Source organism: Schistosoma haematobium, chromosome ZW (assembly GCF_000699445.3).
Source record: "Schistosoma haematobium chromosome ZW, whole genome shotgun sequence".
Taxonomy (NCBI): Eukaryota; Metazoa; Platyhelminthes; class Trematoda; order Strigeidida; family Schistosomatidae; genus Schistosoma; species Schistosoma haematobium.
In genome coordinates this window covers 58,926,781-58,954,299 of record NC_067195.1, presented here as the reverse complement: position 1 = coordinate 58,954,299, position 27,519 = coordinate 58,926,781, and the positions used below count along the sequence as shown (strand labels likewise).

At 32.6% G+C, this 27,519-nt stretch overlaps 1 protein-coding gene across 1 annotated transcript; it reads left to right on the top strand.

The window, feature by feature from the left end:
• Nucleotides 1-987: 987 nt before the first annotated feature.
• On the top strand, nucleotides 988-27,484 carry MS3_00010440 (uncharacterized protein; the record flags this gene model as incomplete). Its single annotated transcript, XM_051218803.1, has 16 exons — nucleotides 988-1,075; nucleotides 3,291-3,409; nucleotides 3,464-3,650; nucleotides 4,547-4,840; nucleotides 7,655-7,913; nucleotides 11,128-11,431; nucleotides 13,796-13,883; nucleotides 15,043-15,108; nucleotides 16,615-16,904; nucleotides 19,675-19,744; nucleotides 20,717-21,035; nucleotides 23,559-23,794; nucleotides 23,837-23,932; nucleotides 25,653-25,845; nucleotides 26,826-27,085; nucleotides 27,308-27,484. The coding sequence occupies exons 2-16, from the start codon at nucleotides 3,294-3,296 to the stop codon at nucleotides 27,482-27,484; spliced, it is 2,955 nt and encodes a 984-aa protein (XP_051072019.1). The 5' UTR covers nucleotides 988-1,075; nucleotides 3,291-3,293.
• Between the last annotated feature and the right edge of the window lie 35 nt (nucleotides 27,485-27,519).

Genomic DNA, 27,519 nt, shown 5'->3' with positions numbered 1-27,519 from the left:
GCGTTTATTTTTCCACCACTTTTTTGTAAGAAGACGATGTATTCTTCACGAAGGGTCAAAAAAGGTTATATTTATGTCATTAGGAGCCATTTCACACAATTCAAAACCAAACGTTTTTTATTTGCTTGAAAAATGTGTAAAGTGATAATTAATAAACAATAGCCCATCTGGTAAGCATACAAAATGGAAGAAACTCAGTATGAAGTTTTGTATCATGAAGGTGAAAATTTTGTTTGTTTATATCGATTTCTATATTTAACATAGATTTTATCGCGGTGCACTTTCAAGTTTATTTATGCTTTTGTCTAGTTTCTTAATTAACGCAAGTATTTTACAAATCACTCACTAAATAACCCTGTTAACCGAGCATCTTGTTATATACTTAAGGTTAACCCTAACTGGGACAATACAATTCAGGAACTGATTTATAAGATCTTCAAGTATAGTGTAACAAAAACCGTTTGGAGCATCATAATTTTCAGGATTATAAATTTTTTAGCGATGTAGCCAAATAAAAGCTCTTAGGCAACAGAACGTTCGTCCTAAATAGTTCATTGACTTAATGAGATGTTTTCGTATAATGGTACATCTAAATTTATACCACAGTATACAGGCTATAGCCAAATGATTCCTTTGTCAGATGAAACAGTTGTGATGTAAAGATCCCTAGAAATGTTTCTGTAGCTTAGCTAGAGCTTTGTTTTAATTTTGTGATTACAATAAGGTCTTGAAGCAATACAACTTAATGGTATGAGTTCTATTAGTCTCTTAAAATTATTTCCTCATTATTTTGCATTAATATCGGTAGTTTTTGATGAAACGCTTACCTTGATTCCTTAAGAATTCATCGGCTACACCTAGGTGAAGTTTCTAGAAGCCCCCACACCGACAACATTTTGTCAAAATCTGGCATCAATGCTAATTGTTTCATCCGTGTTTTTGTAGTTTCTATATTTTTTTTAGTTCTGTTTTTCTTGTTCCAAACAGAGAAATACGTGTTCAAAATATAACAGATTATTAGAAACGTAAGACACTGGTCTGACTAAGAAGACTTTAATGCCAGTCATGAGACAAGGTAAGATAATGTAGTGTTTTTTGTTATCATGTGAAATTTTGTAACCGTTCAAGATAAACTCTAATGCTCCCATTATCGAATTAAACACCTATAAACTGGTCGCCTTTTATCTCTACCGTAACTAGAAGGAAAACTGAAACTTCAGTGTGAACTGTGTGAAGGAACTTGTAACTGTTGATGCAAGTTCCAGTCTTGAATTCTTAACTGAAAGTATCCAGATAACTTTAGTATTATGTCGTTCTCTAAGCTAAGTTATTTAGTCGTGGATTTCATTGTCCTCTTGGATGTCACCCTTGTAAAACCGAAATAGAAATAATCTGTCGCCACTTTCCCACATACTGACTGATGACCTTGATCTCAGCTGGTTATTGCTGTACCTTGTTCTACCATTGTTTACATACCACTTTTAACTGTCATTCTCTCTGAACTGATTTTAGACCTCATAAATGAAAAACAATAAAAGCTTTACAATGAAACTGCTCGGTTGAATGAACATAATGCCATCAAGATCATCTACACGACCTACATAGCACTTCTTTCATCTTAGTATCAAAGACTGTTTCTACAAAACAAGATGTGTAATACATCGAAAACTACGTATATATGTTGAATACCACATGTGCCAACTAACGATTTTTGTCTTTGTTAATAGCTGACTCTATTGTGCGATTTATAGATTTGTAAGTAAAGGTACAGTTTTCATTTGAAATCTTTAGGAGTTTTTTCCTCAGAAGTTCTTAAACCTCGGACAGTGCACTTTGAAATTATTGAATAATGAAAATACTAGACAGCTACTATATCATAACCTAGGCTTTATTTAGCATTGTCCAGTCAAGCTTTTGCATAGAAACACGATCAGTACCTCAAATTTCTGCAGTGATGAAGATACCTTTAAACCACTAGGTTAGAACCCGATGGTTTACACTTTAGTGTTATTCAATTTCCTATAGCTCAAGACCTACACATAATGATATTTCAGTTTCATTTTTGAAAGGACAGGAGGCTTAATGGCATGTGTTAGTCCCGGCAATTATGGTCTCTCAGTTGATCCAACTTTCTTTCGAAAGAGTCGACGGATGGAGCCTCAACCACGTGCTGAGGTAATGAATTTCACTCGTTGATGATTCGATGGGAAAGTCGATAGTCAGCTGACAAGTAATTTGTTCTTGGCTTGTGAACTTTTTCTGAGTGTCCTCGTAAATTCTCTGTTTTGGAAGACAAGGAAAATGTGGGGATATCAGGTGCAAATTTATCACTAAACAGTTTGAAAACTGTAATCAAATCACCTCTAGTTCTGCGATATGACAACGGGAAAAGGTTCAGCTTGGCCAGTCGAGCTTCATACGGAAGCTTCGCTATTCCGGGAATCAGCTTAGTTGCCGTTCTCTGAACCTTTTCCAAAAGCTCACTGTCTTTTTTTAAGCAGGGGCTAGCCGCTTGTATGCAGTACTCAAATTTAGGACTCACAAACACTGTATACACAGTCAAAAACCTTTTAGTGTCGACGTGACTAAAGGCCCTACGTATCGACCATAAAGTTCTAAAACCTTTGGCGGCTATTACACGGTACTGTGCAGTAATCTTTAAGTCTTGGCTAACGATGACTCCTAAGTCATTATATGTCTGGACGATAGGTAGCTCAGTGTTATTCTTCGTGTATGTATCTGTATCTTGATGACCAATATGCATCACAATACACTTGGAAGTATTAATCGGCAACTGCCAGGTTTGAGGTCATTCAAATAATTTTGGGAGTTCTAAGCTATGGGTAACATTCTAACTGACTTGAATTTTGATTCACTTAGCTCAATGTTTCTTCTTTTCCGAGAAGTCGGAAAAATCTTTGTTAGACGCCGTACGGATTCACAAGTTTTCACGTCTCTGAACTTTCAAACTAGAACAAACAGCTCCCGAAATCGCGGAAATTTTCAATAATTCTCTAAGATCCACCAGTCTGTGCTGAATTTCGCCTTCAAACAGTAGAAAATCTTCATAGAAGAATCTCAGTTGATAAAAACAAAAATATTTTGTTTTATCAGTGGTTTCACTAGACATTAAAACAGGTTACAATATATAATGTTTAGTCTCCCAAGTGAACTTAAGTGCATTCATGCTGATTATTTTATTATAATACTTATAATGTCTAGGTGATTAGACCAGTTTCTACCATTACATGGAAAATATTGTCTTACATTATGAATTGTTTCATGTGCAGGAAATGATGAATGAGTATATTCGTTCAAACATAAATTTGACGAAGAAAAATGGTATGCTTAGTGTCACAAAAGGTAAGCAGCCAACAACAACAAAAGTTAGATCAAAACTCGCAAGCAGGTAATAATTTCTAATATTTTTGAGCATTACACCATTTGTTAATCTTAAAATCAGGAAAGTTATTTTTGAAGATCCTTTATGCCTGAATGACAAAGACATCGTTGCTGACGAGCTACTAGTTCAAAAAGAGGCTGATTATCTTAGTAATAACCACAATATCAATAGCGATTTTTCAAATAAAACCGGTGGTAATTTAGAAAGCATCAATGACGATATTGAACTAATTGATTTGAAAGGAAAGGTAAGCCATATTTGGAGCTTAAATGTGTTTGTAGTAAGCTATTATTTATACTTTTGACTTCTTTCTATTACAGAGTGGTTGGGAAGGTAATAAAATGAGCATTAGTTTGTCCTTAATCTGTAGAAACAAGTTAGCCCTTGGGAGAATTTAACGGTTTTAAGACTTTGTGGAAAGTTTGAGTTCTGTGATTTTGTGCAAGGCACTAGCGATTATTGCTAACTGTCAAGTTTCATAATCACAAATAGCTGAGACACAATAGTATTTAAAATTCGCATAAAATTTAGCGATCATTTGGAATCCTTTAACCCTGAGTTTGTATTTAGGTATGCAAAAGGGGATGCATACATGGAAATACTGAACACAGTGACTAAAGGGGACTATGCGTATACATGTTCACATAAATCAACATATAATAATTTATTTTCATTACCATCTACTGGAAAATATCCAAAAAATTGTTTTGAACAATATTTTCAAGGTAATGTGACAATTCAACTTGTTTGTTATAATGAATAACAATATTCAAAATTGTGAACTGTTTCGCCCTCTGATTTTAGCATTTAGATAACGTTAGTATGCCCTACACTACTGTCACACAACCACACCACTTTAGTTATATTCTCTCACAAAAACATCTATTAAAAGACAGATATAACTGTATCTTTAAAATCCAGAGTATTACACGACTAAAAGATCATGATTTATTGGTGACTAAACAAACGCGTAATCACATTACTTATTGCAAGTGTTCATTGATGAATGGCATTCTTTAAACTAGCATACTCCTTTATCCGAATTGATCAACGTCACAAATTTTCGTCTGGCTAGAGTTTTGTTAATTGCTGTAATGGTGAAAAATTATGTAACATTCGACCACTTTTATCTTTCTATAATAGGTTCAAGATTTGTCAGTGCAGTTAGAAGAAATATGTAAATATTCACGTTCACCTTTAAATGAAAATGATGTATGTTTCTGTCATGACCTCGTTGGTGGAAAATGCTTATTACCACAAAATCGTACTTATACTGACTCTCCACGGTTACAAACCCCGCCAAAAGTTTGGTTCTCTAAACCAGATTGTTGTCAGTCGTGCACAGTACCATGTTGTGTTAAAGCTGACTCGAGCTCTACAAATTTATTGAATAATCCGGAAAAGTTACGACCACTTACTGATGAAGAATTACTACAGGTATGCTTTTTAATTATTATACATTTCAACCGACACCGAGTAATAAATTGGAAGACTGTAACTACCATCAATTATTATGTTTGAATATATGCTTAAAATATTTGGCAATCTGTCTTGGATGTAATATAAACTCATTCAACAAGTTTTTAAAAGAGGTATTTCGTAATTCTAATCTAAAAATGCAGTGAAGTAGTGAATTTGTTTTACCCAACAACCATTTTCAATAGTTTATTGTTTAGCTACTACAATTCGAATTCTTTTAAATATTATTATATAGCGGTCAGTGTAAAGTATACGTTAAAATTTAAGATCAAATCACCCAATGTTAGAAGACACAAAATTAGAATTTGTGGAGATCGCTACCTTCACCACATACCGTCAGACTCGAGGTTTTCAGTACCAAGCATGAGTCAGTTAAGTATTCAACAGATAAATAACAGACATAAAGTCAAAAATGTCTAGTTAAAAAAAGAAATGTATTCATATAAATTGTTTACGTTTTTTGCCAGTTTTTGTCCAGTGAACTCAGCGATCTTCTGTCAAATAAATTCTACTCTACAAAATTTCCTCTGCTAGAAATACTCCCCATTTCCACCATCCGACATATTTTTAAAATTTCTTATTAACTTTGCTCTTACACTGGCTCATTGTTCGCGTATTATCGTCTTTACACCATCTCAGTCCTGATCTTGCTTCATCCATTCGTAAGGAGTTGTTTTCCTCAACAGTTTATCTATCAAACACCCTTTAACATTTCATGAATTGCCTGAGATTTTTTTCTACGTTTGGCCATAAATTTGATGTTGAGCCTTTGTACCCTTTGTCCAGAAAAGTATCTTCGTAAGGTCTTGATGAGTATTTTAACGCCCTATCTGTTTTCGGTACGTTATATAATTGATTTAGTGAGAGTTATAGCTACTAACTAAAAACGTTAGCACCCCAGCTGCTATGTTTACTGAATAGATCATATACCCCAAGACCTTAAAATATGTGTAATTAAACACATTCAGTTGACTTTTTTGATATTGTATCTTCTGTGCTCCTGAATGTAAAATTTTTCAAATGATTTTGTTGTACTTGCAATAACACATACTATGTTTTTGAGAAACCTACAGATCGTTAACTAGTGAAAAATATTTTCTTAAACAACAAAGTCATAAATAACTCAGGTCCTAGTATAAATATAAATCGGTTCAAGATATCGTAGTTCATATAAGTCACATAGGATAAAATAACTAGCAAAACAAAATCTAAATAATTTAAAATCATAACATCCAAAGTTTTGGAAAATTGGACAAGCAAGTTTCAAAACGAAAATTGTCATCAACTATTCGCCAACATTACAGAGATGTACAGGCACTTAGGGGACGATCACAAATTGAACACCTCAGCCACTACACAAATAGATCAAAACAAATGCTCATTAACAGACTACGGAAAAATATATTAGACTGCTGGATGACCACAACTCCATATTCGATCACGTCATCATACGCATACACAAAATACATCAACTGCCCAAGCAACAATCTAAACAAATATCAGTCCTCAAAACACAACAACACATATAGTACGCGGCCAACAATCTACGTCATTGTCCGTTCAATGGATGTGAAAAGATGCTTTGTACACTCAAAGGCATAATAAATCATTGCTATCTATTACATCGATGATCAGCGATCACTGAACAGGATACTAGGCCAAATTATAGAAAAACCAATTCCAAAAGTGATGATTGCGCCTCGGTAGTTGTGCTGTTCTTCCATGTACACCTCTTCTCAAGAAGGACCTACCGGCTTCATCAGCTACGTTTAGCTGGAAAGGGAAATATGGCTCAAAATTAATGATAGATATTGACTCACAAAATTGATAATGAAAAACAAAGATTTAGACGAAAACAATAAATATGCGCATTTGTACCACTGTTATTGACTTTAATAAGTCAGCCATATATTTGACTTCATCTCAACGACTTACAGTTATAACTACGATACTACTGTAAGCAAAACACTTCATTTGTCAACTGTTATCATAAGCTTTATATTATAAGTTCAATGATATTTATCTGTAGAAATATCCGTCCGCTTATAATTTTAACCTTAAAAACATCTCAATGAACAATTCATTCGTTGAATAAGATAAATTGAAATTTGCAGAGAAATGTTCAATGTGTCTCTGAAAGTTCTGATCATTAACCGAGTAAACATGAAAGTCTAAGTAACACTAAATCGTCATCATAAATATACACAATCTTTACTGAACATTTTAATTCACCTTTATATTCTCATTATTTCTTTCAATTAATATTACCTTTGTTAAACTTTCAATTCACCTAATTTTAAATATTTAATTTTATATAACAATAACTTAATATCAACCGTAAATGTAATTAGATTAGTGGAATGAAATATATTTTTTCCCTTAATCTATGGTAAAACAGTTATAACATAATGCATTAGCATATAACTATGATTCACAACATAATTTGGAGATTAGATGAATAAATAAAGCTTGTAATACTGTGGTGTATGTTGACAGATGTAAGCAGTATATGACACCAGTCGGAAATGGAATATTTGTGAGCAGAAGGTTGAAAAGATTGAAATGAAGAAAAGAGAAAATAAAACTGAAATCAATCAAGATAACAACTGGAATGAAGGAACCATAACGCCTGTAAGAGGCAATTCAAAGAAGATGTACAAATGATGTATCTGATGTATGATTTTCATATTTTACTCAACCATTGTATGATTCCTTTATTTTCATTTCTATACTTGTATTTCTTTTTCCTTTCTATGTTTTGTGGATTTAAAGGATAATTTAAATGACATCAGACATCGTTTATCATTACTACAAGATAATTATGCATCAAAACATTTACCATCATCTGTATCAAATAAAATTGAACGTGATATTGATGAACATTTGGAAAAACTCAATAAAGAAAATTCAATACAAAAGCAATATCATGATTTACCAACTAATCGAAAATCAACATATCAAACTATCAAGGGAAAATCATTAACTGATCAAAAAAAATCAGTCGATCATCAGTCTTTGAAATCGAAAACAAGTATTATATTTTTTGTATTGTATTTTAAGTTATTTATTTTATTGTAATAAACTAAGTGAATAAAATGTTATAATATTACTTAATTAACTCTAAACATTTAGAAATTTAGAAAAGTTGGATAAACGTAGAAGTATGAACTGATGGATTGACCTACAAGTTTTATAAATGTAGCCCTAGTGATATCTACCTATCATCATTTCTATAAGTATATTTTATTAGATGTGCATATTAGCAAACTCAATATGCAGTGTAGAAGCAAGCATATATGTGGATCGTTTGAAGTTTATATATCTTATCAGCACAGCATGATGCGATTACCAGGGCAAATATCAAAGTAATAGAACCAATAACAATAATATTGGTCGTACAAAAGATTGGGTACAAATGATGTGATCGGAGGATTAATTTGTGGAAGAAAAAATGTATGGTGATATTTCAATACCACCATGTAAGGAAAGCTGAATGGTAAATTCACTCATCATTCTGAGCCACTTGAACCAATGTTGTCGAAAATTGGTTACGATAATAACACTGACCCTAATCAAGTAGCCTGCTCCTACTCATTCACTTCAGTTTAACAATAAACGACTTCACGAATGTAACAATATTTGACACAAGTTAATCGTGGTTAACTATCTTTACACTGTAAGCAGTTTTAAATAACTTAATGGTTCAAGCAGAATTCAACATATGTGTAAATCAAAGCAAAATTCAGACAGTAAATGATGAAAAACACCCTAACATTGAACAAACCACCTCTCTTAAACAATAATCATGCCCTTGTTATTGACCAGTTTTAAAATAGACTTCTATGAACCCCATGAAGCTGAGCTAGTTTCCAGTGACAGTCATTTTATATTGTGGAATCCTTTGATGTTCCGTACTTTTTAGTAGCTCATCGGCTGATGTTCGTTCTCAATTATATTAAATCCACTAAAAAACGGAATGTCTTTATGTCTTAATCACTTTTATGATTTATCAAAATTGTCTATTTCAAATGATAATCAACTGGGTATCAGACTTTTCAGATACATAATTTCAATCATCTAACCTTATAGCTTTTAGAGTGACTTTCGGGTTGCACAGTTATTCTTATTTTCTATTAGGAAATTACCCTACTCTATATAGATATTTACCATTAATAATCTTACAACTGAAGTAAATTTTTTAAGGTTACAAATACACTCTGAATCTACGCTTTGTTTTGTTTGTTAAAGGTTGATAATAAATTTTTTAAAAATACTAAAAAGTAACCTATTGAATTTCATGTCGTATTATTTCATTACCACATCTTGTTCGATATGTTTAGCTAAAAAAAGTATGTTTTTTTCATTTGACATTAGTAACAAAGGTAAACAATGAACTGTATTGTTTTTATTATTAATAATCAACTGAAATAATCGCATACAGTATTTCTGAGCATTCTTAGAAATCAAATGAAAGATCATATGAATCTATGAGAGCCATAGTTGACAATCCTTACAAAGATTCATCCGCATTTCTAATGAAACTTATATTTTCTTTGATGTGGTTTTGAATCGTACAGGGAATACTAGTTCTCTTACGATGCCTGTAACCATTAACCACTAGACAGGATAGTCAAAAATGTTGAGTTATGTAGCCAAATGGTCACTTTGCAACTTGATTGATAGAATCGAACCACTGATGAGTACTAAGCAACATGAAATTGGTTACTTTTTAATTCGGACTTACCTTAGACCGTAATTTTTCAGACAACTAGATAAATAGAAATCAATATTTAATAAATTATTCTAAAATAGCTAGTTAGGATACTACCATTTAAATAATTTAAATAAAAAAACGGCCAGGAATTAGCCAGTCAATGTAATTCCTAATGTTTTAATATCTGAAGTTGATTTTTTGTCTCTCCATTACATTACTAAATTAACTTGCATACAGAAGAATTTGTTATAAGTCCTTGTAATACTGTGGTGTGCGCAACTTATGTGGACAGATATAAGTAGTATGTAGTAGGGATAATTAGTAGAAGGCTTACCAGCATAAGATTGAAACAAACAGAACAAGGAGGAAAACGGAGAGCAATAGGAATAATAATAGAATTTAAAGGACAACTGAAGGAAGATGTATAGATGATGTATTTAATGTATGATTTTCTTATTCTACAAAGGTCATTGTTTGATTGCTTACTGCATCTTAGTTTTCATTAACTACAATACGAATTATATTAGTAATCAGGAAATAACAACAGTTCCACTTATAAATAAACAATAGTACTTTACATAAATATAAGTTGTTGAATGATACTACATCAGTACATAAATGAAATATTTATTTTATGTTCATTAATGATTCTGTATGCTGTAAAGAATCATTTCATATGATACTACTTATTTTTTAGTTAACTAAAGAATTTACTCACTTTAGCTTAAGTTCATTTTCAATCGACTGAAGTATGTCTAGATTATTCTTATATGATTCTGTTTCTTACATAAATTATTAGTGTAATATTTAAAACAATCCATACTTAATCATTAAACTCTGGGTTCGAATTCTTTTCATGTTCAATATGATATATAGTTGAACTTAGACTAATATTGAAATTTCACAAGTTGAAATCATGAGCCAATTGAAGCTAGACCACCATGGAAAACCTGGAAGCACTGGACGGCCGTTTCGTCATAGTATGGGACTCCTCATGATAATAATCACCTGCTCACTAGTGACTGACTTCAGGAGACACTCCTGGAGTTCTAGTGAGAAGCCGTTACCAGTGGAGTTCAACCAGGTCTGTTGTGAGATAGGAACTCACTGAAGACAATGGTGTACGGTGGCGCAACTTCGTGGATTGGTTGAAGTTAGACATTAACACCGTTGGATGCCGGCTCAGTGGTCTGATGGTTAAGTGCTCGCGCGCGAAGCCAGTAGGTCCTGGGTTCGAGTCCCGCGGGGTGCGGGTTCGTGGATGCGCACTGCTAGGGGTCCCATACTAGGACGAAACGGCCGTCCAGTACTTCCAGTTTTTCCATGGTGGTCTAGCTTCAATTGGCTCATGATTTCAACTTGTGAAATTTCTAAAAATCTCCACAAAACCCATTCTGATAATATTGAAATGTTATTCAATCAATACCAATATCAAAACGATTGATTAAATGAGAATTATTTTCCCTGAAACTGATGTTAAATTTACAATTTATCTTGTTGTTTTTTTCTTCTGTTTTTATTTATTTTTCAGAACCAACAATTACAGAGAAACAATTTCTGTTAAATCAACAAAAATATAGAAAAGTTCCAAAAGAAAAATTAATTCATTCATCTTATAATAAATTACAATTACCTAATAATAAATTAAAATGTGAAAATATAACAAAATCTTTAAATGAAAAACAAGATAAAAACTTAATAAAAAATATCAGCAATTATGATAATGGTGATGATGATGATGATGATCCTGAAATAACTTTGGATAAATTAGAAAAATATTTGGAAACTTCTGATATGATTATGGATTCAAAATCTGAAGATTTAAAAACAAAAAAGTAGGTTCATTTAATATCAGAATGAGGTTTTTGTGGATATTATAGTAATTTCAATAGTTAAAATCATGAGTCAACTGAAGCTAGACCACAATGAAAAACCTGGAAGCACTGGACGGTTGTTTCGTCCTACTGTGGGACCCCTCAGCAGTGCGCATCCACGATCCCACCTCGCTAGATCCAAACCCAGGACCTATCAGTCTCGCGCGCGAGCACCTAACCTCTAGACCACTGAGCCGGCCGGCATCCAACAGTGTTAATGTCTAACTTCAACTAATCCACGAAATTGAGCGACACATCCATCATTGCCTTCAGTGAGTTACTATCTCACAACAGACCCGATTGAACTCCACTGGTCACTGCTGCTTACTAGAACTCCAGGATATACCTCTTGAAGCCAATCACTAGTGAGCATATGTAGATTAATATCCGAAGGGGTTTTTGTGGATATTATACTAATTTCAATAGTTGAGATCATGAGTCAATTGACATTTAATAGCATAACCATTGATGTTAAATGATGTATATCGTTTATGTTAGTAATTTTAATATTTTAGATAATAAGTATGTTACGAAGGTTTTCATTTATTAATGTCTTTTGTTTTTTTCATCACTTTTTCTAAGTTTTAAGTAGAAGTACATTGATTTTGCTCTTTCACTTTTTACAATTCTGTTGACTAATTAAAAATTCAGTCCTAATCAACATTAAACCCTGAAGGAAATACACATTTCACCCAGTTGTCACATCATATTATTAGTTGTCCCTTGGATACTGTGTTCACTCTCCTAGATAGTCTAGGTCACTTTTAACTAAATTTTATTTTTAAATACCTCAAAAAGAAGTATCTTTCCATGGTCTGCGTAATCAAGAAGTGACAAACACCCCTACGTCCTCTCCATCGATATATAAGGTCAATGTGGACTTTGGTAGTGAATAGAGATAGGTTTTTACAACCTCTAAACATTCATTCATACAGTGACTAGCCATTGAATAGCGAATAATGTTACATTATGTGATATTTTTAATTAATCAATTGAATACTCTAAATTATAAAGTTGGTCATTTACTGAAGTGATCTAGTTATTTGCTGTCCACTAGAATAACGATTGAAAGAAGGTCAAATGTGAGCAGATAGTATTTCATAAAACAACGGGGTTTTGTTTGGTCGTACCGTAAGCTTTCTATTTGATGTTTTTATGTTAGTAAAAATCGTTGATTGGATACCTTAGATTTTATAATTTAAAAGAGAGTAATGGTATTTATCACCCAATACATTGAACAGGTTTTAACTTTTTACATATTTATCGATCTTTTCGTTTATAATTGTATTGTTTAACTAAGTGTGTGTTTTTCTTTGTTGCTGTTGGGATTTCTGTTCTATTTATCTGCATTTTTCATCTAATACTGTAAAATTTCTATTTTACTATACTCGTTAGTACCGAGCTATTACTGAAGATTGTCATTAAGCTTTGACTGATTCACATATCATTATTACTAACATTTCATCATGAATTTTATGAATTTATACTTTCCTAAAGACTTTTACAACCTCTCAATAAATACATTGACTAGAGGTAAATGTATTTTTAACTTACATATATATTAGCTGTTGCACAAAATTACAGAATTGATAAATGGAAATATCTAATTAATTTTTTTTTCTTAACCATCTAAGAATTTTTTTAAAATTTTTATTGTATTGAAACACTGATAATATGAATAAAGTATATTCTTTCCAGTAAATCCTCATCATATTCGATAGTTGTACGTCTAAATGAATAATCCATATAGTAAATAACTTTAAGGTAAATACATAGCTTAAAATTATAGCGCGTACATTTGGAATTGTTTGTTAAAATAAAATAAATTTCTTAGTAACAAAATAACTAATAAAAATTTTTAATTTAAGTGAATCTACACAAGTTAAATGAAATTATGAAGCCGTGATCAGTGGAGTTCAGTCCATGTCGGGGGTGAGACAGTTATCAAATTCAGACAATGGATGAAGGGTTGCGAAAGATCATGGATTAATTGAAGTTAGATATTGACACCTTTGGATGCCGGCTCATTGATCTAGAAGTTTGGCCTTCGCGCGCGAGATTAAAGGTCTTGGGTTTGATTCTCGAGTGTAGGATTGCGGATGAACAATGCTAGGGAGTTCCACACTAGGATGAGATGGCCGTCTAGTGCTTCCAGGTTTTCAATGGTGGTCTAGCTTAGATTAATTAATGAACTCAACTGTTAAAATTACTATGATCTTCACAACTCCCCGTACTGAAAATAAAGATTTATTATAACAATGATGACAATTTTAAGACATACTAATGACTAATAGTCTATTTGGTTTCTTATCGTTAATATTTCAGTACTCAACAAGAAACAAAACTAAACGAAACAAAAGAAATGGTGAATGAACTTCGCTCAGTTTATCGAGAAATAAAAGACTTATTACTAGTAAGTTTTTCTTCTATTGAAAATAACTACACTTCTGGGTTTTTTTATTTTTTTATTTCAACACATAAATATTGGTACAAGGGGGCACCAAATATATATGCGCCACACCATATTTGTGTGTGTGTATGAGCTGTTATACTGCCCGGGTGCCCAAACCGAAGCAGGTGGTTTTATTAGGGGGCCACACCCCGAGCCTTTGACCTAAAGGTCTGATCCACAAGGCAGTGGAGCATCGTGAGGAGATGCAGTCCCATGGTAGCCGGTGACCAACAATTGGTTCATACGCCATTCCTTCCCGCAGGATACTGGAGCCCATGTGCACCATTGATTTGGGATCCGGTTAAAGCACCGGACATTCGCTTTTCGTCCTCTCATTTTTGTAAACAACACCCCCGCCACGAGAAGACCGTGAGAGAGCATTTCGAGAGGGAGGGCGGGCCCAGCCCACTCTCGGCCATACCAGGGCCTTTGGGGGCTACACTTCTGGGTGGTTGAATGTAGTCCTCAGGAAATTCTGAACCACCTAATATCTCAATATATTTGACACGATATGAGGTTGCATAAACTGATAGTCATATTGTAACTATATCAGTTGAATTATATTAGTACTAAACGAACCAGCCAAACACTTGTCAAACCCACTGCATTATTTAATTACTGTCGTCTTCTTTTTTGAAAACGTGATGCTTGACTAACAAAATTTACCTAGAATTTTCAAAGAAAAACATTTGTAATATTGTCAGTATGAAGTTGTGGAGGTTATTGAAATCACGAGCATATCTAAGCCAAATAACCATTGAAAAACTTGAAGCACTTGAAGGCCATTTCTTTCTAATAGGATACTTTTCAGCAGTGCACATTCACGACTGCACAGCCAAGAACCAAACTTAGGATCTTCACTCTCGTATACAAACTTTCAGCCTATAGACCACTGTGCTGAGACCCAACGATGCATTATAATATAATGTATATATTCAGTAATTGAGTTTCTCTATACATTTAATATTATTTGATATTTAATATATTCAGGATAATTTATTAAAACGTTTAAGTCATTGTTCATATAATCACTGATTATCTTGCTACCTCACAGTTTACTCAATTGATTTTCATCTTTTGGAAATTTTATCAGTTTTATACTCATGATAATTTTTTTCAGAATGTTCGTAATCGATTTGATGAAAACAACAGTATCAAATTAGAACAAACAGAGAAAATTGATCCAGTGAGTTAAGATGCCGTTTTTACGATGTTTCTTTTCTAATGTTTTATTACAAGTATGAAAGTGTAATTCTTAAAAAAATTATCTAACAGACTAATATCTAAAGGTGACTCTCTCAAAAAATTGAAGAATAATTTGGTTGAAGAAGTTTGGATTTTCCAGTTGTTGATGTAAAAGACTGCAATTAAATCATTCTCTTCACTTAATTGTACATTCGTAGATGATTGCTTTGATAATATTATTGAACATCTACACTGGGATGAAGATTCATCCAGCTAAAGAGTTTCAAATAGGATAGAACGCGCTTCCTAGATTCCACTGCTAGGTATTATTCGAGTCAGTTTAAAAAAGTGTTAGAAGCAAACTCAGAACTCAATTAATTGGTATTCAATGGTACATTATTTCATTTCTAGTGAATTTAAGATATAACATAATCTTGATACAACATCAATGGTGATTTATTCAACTCGCATTGAACTTTTTCGACACTTCACACATCACAGATTTCTCAATGATTCTCAGTGAGTCACCAAATAGCATCGGTTTGGGATCTTATCAAGCATTGTTAAACTGAATAAAATATTCGCAAAACCGTCTAAGTACATTCATGAAATTATATGACAAATGTTTCTAAATATGGGACATATTCATAAGATGAAATCGTAGAGCAATTTGAAACAACGTATAGCCATTTGATGTATCACATAAATAACCTACATATTTACTTACTTATTTATGAACTTGCGCACTTAATTAATTAATTACTTTCTCTTATTAACTCTTGTGGAGAAGCATAGTCCACCTACCAGGATTTTCTATCGAACTCTGACCTGGGCAATCCTTCCCAGTTGCAATTCATCCTTTCATGTCTGCTTCCAACTCCCCGTCTAATGTGTTCCTTGGTCTTCCTCATTCCCCTTCAGCTGGAAGTTGATTTGTTTCGTATCATAGTAGGTTGTTGCTGATGATATTTGGCTAATGGATCTGAAGTATCTTGCATAGACACTTGTGAAAAAATACCTGTACATTTTTGCTAATTGTTATAGTAGTTCTCCAGTTTTCAGCGTCGCACAATAGAACCGCCTTGCTGTTCGTATTGAAGCTTCTGACTTCGATGTCGGTTGACAGTTGTTTTGACTTTCACATGTTGCTGTTCCATATGATGCTTTTCAGATAAGTGAAAGTTTTCACCTCTTCCAGAGCTTTTTCATCTAGTGTGATTTAGTTGGTGTTCTCTATGTTGTGTTTCACAATCTTGGTTTTTCCCTCGTATATGTTGTGGCTGACTGCTGGAGAAGATACTGCTACACTGGTTGTCTTGACCTGCATTGGTTGGTTTGTATGGGATAGAAGAACATGGGTATCAGCGAAGTTTTAATCGTCTAGTTGCATCAAAGCTTTTCATTGTATTCCGTGGTTGCTTTGAGATGTAGAGGTCTTCATTGTCTAAGATCAATATGTCTTGTAATATATAATTCGAATTATCTTCCTAACAAATTATCTTTCTAGAATACAAATTCAAACGCCTTACTGTCAAACTCCCAACCTGTACTTACGCCTGGTACTTTACTTCCAAGTATTCGACTTGCAATGGAATATTCTGGTAAAACAATTTCACCTACAGATGATATAACTCAATTAATATCTAATTTACCTGATGATCCTCTTGTTAAAGCTTCAACTGCATTGTATGAACTTAATCGACGACGTAATAATCTAGAGAATAATCTTGCTGCGTTAGAATTTTCACATAATGATCAATCAATTTTTGGATTACTTGATTTATTAAATAAAGATAAGTGAGTGTATTAGATATTGTACATAGATACGTATATAACTGATTTATTTACAAACATAAATTTTGTCAAATGCTATCAATAACTATGACTCAATGTTTTAGTACTCAACACAAAATCTCAAGATATTCAATGTAGTCCTATTTTAAATCGACAGTGTAAACTACTGACATGTGTTGCAAACGAAGAGAAATCAGTATCTCATTATTTCTTGATTTTCACTGAACCTATTTCGAAAGAAAGCAATTTACGGTATTCTGAATTATTGTCTATAAAAATGTAACAGTAATTTTCGAGGTAATAAAAAATAACTATCTGATAAAAAATCCAACGCTGAACTAATCTTTCTTATTTAACAAAAGATAATCGTCTATTTAATAAATGGAAATGACGTTAACACCGAAATAATACATTACACTAACAATTGGTGATAAGTCTTGCGTATTGAACGCTATATTCGTCTCCTAAGCTGTTCTGTAACCCCCAAGCTAGAACTAGACAGCGACCTGAACAATGAGAGAGAAGACGCAAAGTATGCGAGAGGTACTTTACTCCAAGGTTCATTTTCATACAGAAAATACAGGGTTTTTATAATATTTTAAATGTCCTTGGGTTGCTAGAAGATTTTGGAGTGCTACTAAACATAGTAGCAGTGTAGCAATCAGCCAATCAGAACCTCTGCATGTGACGTTTCACTTCCTTGATATTTTTGGCTAAAACTTCAAGTGAACGCTGACGAAACGCTTCCTAGTGTTTCCTGATGCTTGCTTGTCTTTTGCAAGCAATTTTCTGGGTCACTTCAACAATTTGCAAAATCAAAAGGAATTTTAAGACCATTATAGAAAAAAACTAAACATAACTCTTCTGTACACAAAAATCAGGTTTGAACTAGTCGAAAATGTATGCACGACTAAGGCTATCACAATCCATTATTTCAAACCTGATCTCCGTGCACAACAGAGTTCTGTTCAACCTCCTATTGTATCATGATCTTAACATCCCTTCTTAATTTACAGACTGACAGTTTCAATTGCTTTATTCACGACAAATTAGGTTTCAAACAAAACTGAGTTTTATAATCAGAGATGATGGTGGCTAGCTGTGGAATCCAGGACGCATGTTTCGTTCTACTTGGGACTTGTCAGCTGAATGTGTGTCGAGAAGCGCGTCATGGATTCCAATGTTAGTCATCATTATCTTCGCTTATATTGCTTGTAATTTAAGGTAATATTGAGACAATACGAACAGTATGTGCGTAGTATGTACATATGCCAATAAGAGACTGATCAATTGCAGGCCTAAACATCATTTGGAAGACTCAAACAATCAATACAAAAATGAAATCAAACTAAGTTTTACTTAAAAATCATTCTCTTTTATATAAACAAAATAAAATATAATTGGACCAGTTTCTTTGTTGAAAAATCCATCAATATTTTGCATTCTTCCTTATCTTTAACTGTTTTAAATGTATTTTAAACACGTTTTCCAACATGTATAGTCTTCCAAAGGAATTTGATTGTTGCTGTAATCTAAAACTTGAGGACAAAGTGAAAGAATAATATCTCCTCATGAAATCATAATAGATATCTCAATTCATAGAAAGAAGTTTAATTTGAAATCGAGATAATCATTTCTTGATATTCTCTCAAGATTACTAATTTATCGTGTATATATTTGAAGTACTGATTATGTATTTTAAATTAAATGAAAATGTGGTTTCTAACTAAACGGTAATGATTAGCTATCAAACAGTTACTGAACGTTTGTTAATTAAAAGTAGTTGGATGATTCATGACAGCACTGATCAATTGTTACGCCATCATTTGAAACCTTTGGATTAGTAATGATAAACAGGACAATAGTTACGCTATATCCTGAACTGAGTGTTCGTAGGATTTCAAACCACCTTACTCTGACTAACTCATTTAAATACACTATTCTCTTTTCGAAATTAAGACGTCAAATTTGCAGAATCCTGAAGATTTCTCACTTAGTTGGTGATATGTGGGTAAGAATGATAATGATCAGTTGTTTGCTTAGTCAGACTATTAGATAGTCTGACAAGTACTAGATGAGTTATATATTCTCTTACCCTTATTATTACTGTGATTGTTGTCGGTTTTTGGTGTGGAAATATACTTACGTTCTAGTCAGGCTAGTCACGTGTTCTTGATCTGAGTTGTGCTGATGTTCTGTAGAATAAACATTGGGAGGGAATCTAGTGTAGATATTCGTCTAAGGCGAATTAGCGTCCTATTCGTGTAGAGGGTAAATCGAGTGTTATAACAGTTGGATTTTCTAATTCCATCCTTTCTTCAACTGATTTGAATGATAAACACTGTCTATCATAAGGTGGTTGGGAGGAATTGAAACTCAGAAGTATGGTTTGGTTAGAGTTGGATTGAATAGTCAGTTAATATCAATCACTTTAGAGTCATGAACAACTGTAAGGTCAAACAAGAATAAGGTTGAACACAATGAAAATTCAAAATAAATAGGCAGACAATGACATAACAAGGAACATCAGTAACTGATAAAAATCAACGTTTACGGAATAACCTACTAATCAAATGTGTGAACAGTTTATCAGCCAACTTTAATCCAAAGTTTGTGGTAATGAAGTTACTTAAAAAGACAACATAAAACCGTCCAGCTAGGGGAACGCAGCTTCAGCAAAACCGCCTGTCTCATAATAACGTTTATGTATAAATTTCAATAACTAACTTGTATACTTTGCTGTTTGTTCGATAATATATAATCTTTTGTTTAGGTCGTCAGCGGAGAAAGCTCGCATACAAGCTATGATAAATGATGCAATCGAGAAAGTTGTTCATGATAAAGTAAGTTTCACGATTAATTTAACATATAAACTGCTAGTCTCCGGTACATGCTTTTCATTATTTACTGAAGCTTTTCTGTGTATAAGTTACAACCATTAAAAAAATAATAGAATGAGTTGAACTAAGTAGTTGAGATTCATGAAAAGTACTCAGTAGGGCCATTCTACTGAAAGTTGGCATGAAAGTGCTTTGAATTGCAACAAGATAAAAATTTAATTATTACAAAAAAATAACTAATTTAGTGGAATGACATATTCCGTTTATGAAAACAGTCCAAAGGCATTTTGCTTACCATTTTCAAATAAATAATATAATTATCTGGCATAGTCAACTTCAGTTTCTTATGTAACTTAGCTCAGTAATAAAAAACCATGTTACATACTGTCACTTTTTAGTTGAATCTTATGTAATCGAACTCATTATTCTTCTGACATAAGTCGTTACAGAAGAGTGTAAACAACAACGAGTTTTTAAGACACAGAAACTCCCGATTTTCTGTTCTGTACTTTTAAACTATTCAATGTCTTGATCAAAAATAAATTTTCTTAACGAAAGTTTTCATCACGGTTGGTGGATCTATTCTATACACGAAATTCATCTTTACTTAACTATAATAAAAACATACTACTAACTTATATATAGTAACTTAAAAAGATTATCTAAATTACCCAACGTTAGATGACTGTGGACCCATTATTTTGATCCGGGACATGTTTATCTCTGTTTAAATGATACGATATACCACAGACATAGTGAAACTAAATATATGTTGCCGAAATGCCTCTAGATAAATTTTCTATGTCGTTAATAAAACATATAGTGGTAAGATTCAAGATCCCCAAAATTAAAGAAATTCATTTCTCTTCAAGTAATAGTGGTTAGTGTATATTCAGTTTTATCTATTTCAGTTGGTGAAAATTTGATGAATGGAATTTGCAAAAGACTCATTTTCACTGTGACTTATCCTTATAGAAATCAGAAAAAAACAACAGATCAATTGGCCGCATTTCACGACTAACTCAACCGAAATCTCAATTAACCACCCAACCAAAACAAATGAGGGATACATCAAGTTCTTGTAGTTCCCCAACGAGGTCAAGGAACGTGATTGATTTATTTCATCAACCTAAATTATACTCTACAGATCGTTCTCCGTCACCAGTAACGCTTACTTCTCCATGGCGTTTAAATAGACGAAGAGCTAAACGACCATTATATCCACGTTCAGTTAATGATCCCGTTAGGCCACGGACAGCTGTCCTACGGTTAAGTGATGAAAATCTAACTGGGAGTAGGTTCAGACACTCAATTTTTTCCACAGTTATAATTAACTTACAAACTTACTTCAATATCAAGTACATAAATCTAGAAAATTTTAATATCATATGTTTTGGTCAATTGTACTCACTTATCACCAGTAATTTATATCATGTTGTGTCATATCATTTAACTAAGTGTTAACAGTTATTTCTTTGCTATGGCGGATTTGTGAAGATTTTACTATTCTCACAGTCGAAGTCACAAACTGACTTTAGTTAGACCACTATTGAAGACCTGAAAGCACTGGATGACTGCTACGTCTTAATATGAAACTCCTCAGTAGTTCTCATTCATGATCCCACACAAAAGAATCTAACTCAATACCTTCTGTTTCGAGTCCTGATACGTAACCTCTAAACCACTAATCCGGCATCAAACGGTGTTGTTTTATGACTTAAATTAATTATTTTGCCCAACTCTTCATTCACTGCCTGCTATGGATAATTGTCTAGGTTTTCAATTATGGTATAGCCAAGATCAATCTGTGATCTCAACATTGAATGTACTGCAAATCACCCATGCTAATAATAGTCATGTGTTCGCTAGTGACCTCCTTCAAGATGTTACTCCTGAAGTTCTGGTGAGAAGTTGTGACCAGTGGAGTTCAATCTGTGCCGGTGGTGAGATAGTTATCCACCCCAAGCAATGGATGATGGACTGCGCGCGATTATGGGTTGATCGAAGCTAGATATTTATTTCTTTAACAAAACGATATTGTGGTGTATGCTAGTTATGTCGACTGACATAAGTTGTATTTAACATCAATCAGGAGTTGAATGCCTGGCAGCAGAAAGTTGAGAAGACCGAACTGGGGGGAAAGGGAATGTAAACAAAGAGTAATATGTAATCATAATGGAGTAACGACATAGTATGAAATAGTTGATGGAATATTTGCAAACGAAGTATTTAATGTATGGTTTTTCAGATTTAACGAAAGAACTCTGTAATTTCGCACTAAATAATAAATTGGTTGTCCCCACCTAATTGCTCGTTCGCTACAATATGATGGTTAGCTAAATTTCGAGTAATGGTGAGAGAATAATGTTAAAATGATCCAAATTTACAAAAGATTTACTTTAAAAATGTTGGACTCTATTGAATTGAATAGAATAAGAGTTTATGTAATCTTAACATAAAGAAGGACAGAAGCATAGCATAGAGCAAAAACAATGATTTGGTCCATATTATTCATTCATAATGCAAATGAGATGTAAGCAAACAAGTTTCAATAGATTGGGCTTGATCATTCAGATGATATGTAAAGCGATAAAATGATTCTACATGATAACAGTATAGTTATGGGTTCACTATCTAACAAATAAAAGTCACTACGACTGCCGATTTATGTAAACACAACTTTACAACTGTTTAAATAGAAGTCGTTGAATAAACCGTTTCGTTCTTTGAAGTGTTTGCTTTTATTGGTTTTCAGGGCTATAACGAAAATTGTAGTTAGTTAACCAAACTAAGCAAAATGATTAAATAACATATGACTAATTTGTGTATTCAGACAACTAGTGAATGTATATAGAGGTAACCTTGTGTGTCATGTATAATAAACTAAGTTTATGTCGTAATAACTTCTCCCCATTCTGTATTTATGTCAATATACTTGTGACTATCGATAACTGGTTCTTTACCTAATATGCACCAATGTTGCACTTGATTTAACAGTTGGATTAATCTTTCTGTGATCATGTAATCTGGAATGACTCCCGTTATAACAATAAAGCAAATACATCTTTAATAATTTTTTTATCATTTCAAATGTTATCTGTAATTAATATTTTCCTCTGGTAGAACTAATCTTTAGTTATTCCTAAAATAAGCAAGATCAATTACCTTTTTACTGTACTGTCTTAAAACAATTATTGATCTTTTCAACTAAATAACTTATACTATTTAACTATATTATTTTTAGCAAACACTCTGTTCATGACCAATATATAAGATATTTGTTTTAATGCTAAACTACTTCAGCACTAATTTTTTAAATTAACAACTCTCAGGTTCAACTATGAAATACGAGTCTACGATCCAGTAGATTTAAATAATATGGTAAACATTTTCAATTTTTTTTAGTTGTATTTCTCAGTTAATAAAATACTGTCAGAGTGAACATCAACTCTGAGATGCAAGTACATCCAGCTGACGAGTCCCAAATAGGATGAAACGCACGTCCTGGACTCCACTGCTAGCAACTATCTATCTTTGCTTAGAATGCTTGTGAATTAAGGCTATATCAAGGCAATATGCATAGTATGTACATATGCTAATAACAGACTGATCAGTTGGCAGTCCTAAACATCAATCGGAAGATTCAAGTAAATAATACCAAGTGAACTGTCATCTGCATATGTTATATCTATAAAACTATTACAGTTACAAATGATCATATTCATTTTCTATCTAGTAAACAATGTGTACTCAATTAAAAACTAATACTACTTTTTCTTTGTTTTATAATTTTAATTCCTTTTTTTAAAAAAAATAGTTTCTTCTTCACAAAGACGAATGCAAAGATCTAATTCAAAAGTTGTACGATTTAGTGATCATCAAAATGATGAAACAATTGAATCAACTACAGAACCACAACAATTACAATCAAATAAATATATTAATATGCAAGCTAAAATTTTCACAAAACCAAATTCAGGTATAATTCCATTAGGTATGTATCAATATTCACTTGCAATAGGACCTAGTAGAAAATATAATAAAGAAGATAAGGTAATTAATAATTCAATTGTGTACTAATTTTATTTTCATTAGTGTCCACATATAATATTATTAGTTGTCTTATTATCAATTGATTTTATTTTTCAATTTATATCAACTATGGAAATTTCTATTTTAATATTCATTGTAGTATGTGTATTTTAATTAAGTAAAATGAACAATTGTTTTCTGTTATTTTGAAGCTTGATAGATCTCTTTCAAACGATATTAAAGGCATCCTGTAGTATAATTGATTATAATAGTTGAATTCACTAATCGATCCAAGCTATACTGCCACCTCAGACAATGGATGAAGGGTTGCACGCTCACGTGTGGAACCGAAGGTCCTGGGTTCGAATGTGTAGGATCGTGTATGTGCACTGCTGAGGAGTCCCACACTAGGTCATCCAGCACTTTCAGGTCTTTAGTGGTGATCTAACGTAGATTAACTCGTGAATTCAACGGTTAACATACTACAACATCCACAAATCCCCATCCTGATATAATTGATTGAAATTTTAAGAAAGTTTCAAATCAGTTTAATTCTATTCTATATGAAGCTTATGGATCTCAGATCTAATCTCACACATGTTTGGACTAAAATGCATATCCTTAAACAATTTATATTTGAATATAAAACTGACTCAACATGGACATCAAGAGAACAGCTGTATGAAATAACTTAGCAATACTAAGAAGGAATAGACAAAGTTAGTAATATAGAAAGTGTATTGGAAGTAAATGACTATTTTTATGGTTTTCTATTTGAAAAGTACTTTGTGAATGTGTTGAACTACTGAATCACACGATAACCGTTTGGTCAACTTTAAAAGTTAAGGTATGGAATTTGAAATGGAAAGTACTAGGTTGAAATCTCAGTAACTTTATAAATACGATTTCAATTAGATTAGGCTGACAAGTTACGTATGGGATGAAATACGCTCTAAAATCCTACTACTGTCCACTATTCAATATATAATAAACTTATTAACTCTGTATGCCAAGATGTTATTCGTTTTAGGATCATTTATCTAATATAGGAATCACATGACACATTTAAAAACAATAAAGCTCAATACACACCATGGTAATTACTTTGAATTTCAATTATCATAGATAAAAAATTATCAATATTGTTTTTAAGCGTATAGTATGTCAGATCAGTCCCAATGTTAAACTATACTGTATAGAATCCGTCCAAGTATTCTAATTGAATATTTCAGTTGTGTATGACTCATCAAGTGCTAAGACGAATTTCTCCCTAGAATACATAACTATTAATAAAAAGAAATATAAAGAATAAAAGGATGAACAATGCAAAGAAATATTACTTCATTCTGCTTGTCATTCTTTGTAATAGCGAGGTAAACAGTATTGTTTGCAAATGCCTTAATAAAGCATCACAGATGCGAACAGTAACAAAATCCCCCTTTCAAATGATTTGATGAGAATTAAACTTAATGCATACTAAAAATTAGGGGATATCACATAGCTGCATCAAACAGGTACTATCAATTAATAAGAACAAATCAAACACTTTATGTTCAAAAACTCTGCTCAATAACATATATGGTGTGAACTTAAGCTTCTGATATACATGCGAATTGTAATGAGTCCTAAAATCAAATATGATTGGTAATGACATGAACTATTGAATATCAATAAGTAGGATGCACAAAAAAGCTGACTAAAGAGAACTGTGGTCAGTTAGTTCGAAAAACAGGATTAACATTTTGAATTAACCAATCAACTGATATTTGAAAAAAACTTGACTGATATCTTTTTCAGAAAAGTTTATAAGTAAATCTGGAACTATTTCTATTTAAACAACCCGTTTCAGTTCATTGTTTTCCTTTATCTTTCTTCTTAGCTAATTTCTACTGATACATCTGGTTTACTTCATGAAAAAGGCACTGGATTTCATTTTCAGTCAAATCAATCAACTGAACAACCTTCAAATAATTTCAATGCCTTATCTCGTACGGAGTTGGAAGATAATATTTTATCACGTCTTGTCTTACAGATCTCTGATCAGTTAGCTAAAAATCAATCGCAAAGTCATGGTAAGATATTGATAGATGATTATCGAGGATTTCAAACATTCGATAAGAAATCTCGCTAAGGACTGATTTTTACCGAAAACTTATTGGATGGTTTTCTCACTATATTCCAATTGGGCTAAATTTTTAAAATGCAGAGCATGTGATTCTTATTAGGTAGCCAATTGAGATCATTCTTATCACAGGTCTTCAGTATTCTGAGTTCAATTTTTGTTCATCCAATGTTGAAATGTTCTGAATAAAGACGAAATAGTTCTTAGTAATTTTTCTGATTGGGTCGATGTGTAATAGAAGACCATTGCCGATGCAGCGGTGTATTTGATATTTTCTTGAAACAGTCCAGCATTGTAAAGTAATGATTCAATAGTTTAAACATCAAGTCGTTCGCTATGAAGTAGCAGATCCAAACTATGCTCTGAGTGTTTAAGTTTCAAATTTTTTATTTTCAAGAAATATTAATAAGTCTAAACCTACTACATTATTCTGCTCACTGAATTTTTGTAAATGAAATCTAGATGAAAATTACTGAACAATAGGTCTTCCATCAGTTCATTTGGTGATAAATGTAGTCATTGTTTTTTTTCTTAATATTAAAAAAGTTTCATTAAGGGGTTTTAAAAACGGTTGACTTTCATTGAGACCATGAACTAACTTATGTAAGATCACTGTAGGGGCTCCTCAGCAATGCTCAATCACAGCCCCACACACAGAAAAATGGTCACACAATGGCGTGGATTGATTGAAATTAAACACTAACATCATCGATTGCTGGTTCTGTAGTTCAAAGGTTAAGCGTTCTCTGAAGGCTTTGAGTTCGACTTTCGGCTGCATAATCGTTGACCCACATTCCTAAGAAGTCCCACACTAGAACGAAGCGGCCGTCTAGTGCTTCCAGGTCTTCAGCTGTGACCTAACTTGGGTCGATTCATAATTTCAAATTTATTGAATCACGTGGAACTTTTGTTTTGTTTTCTCAAACCTAGACACTTCATCCAAAGAAAATTTACAACATTTAGTTGAAACTGCACTATTAGAACGTATTGGATCGATGCTTTCTCCAGCATCAGTTAGCCCTAATCCAACTAATCAACTACTACGAACAGAACAGCAACAACTCAAAACACCGTCTTCATCACCTGACCGGACTAGTCATTCAGGTCTACTGGATATTCCTACTCCGATGGACAGTATAAATAAGAGTGAATTACCTTATCCAGATGATCTTGTTCACACAAAGAGTAAAGTAAGTAACAATCATATATATATATATATATATATATATATATATATATATATATATATATATATATATATATATATATATATATATATATATATATATATATTCACGTTGTCTTTTCACAGAAGAATACATTTTCGTATTGTATGTTGGTCCATATTTTGTACTTGTTGTATAAATAATATTAAACTCTGTTTGTTTTTTGTTCGTTCTTTTGATGATCAGACACCAGAACCAAAATCAAATTGGCAACCATACAATCCGGATGAAGAAAGTATTTTTAGAAATTCACGATCACCACCAACTAATCCCCATCATATTTCTACACCTGAACCATCATTTGCAGATAATTTCAGTCTTCGATCCAAATTACGTTCTCAATCTTCAAGTCCTATAAATTAAGTCAATAATTTATATTGTCTTCATTTCTTCTCTTA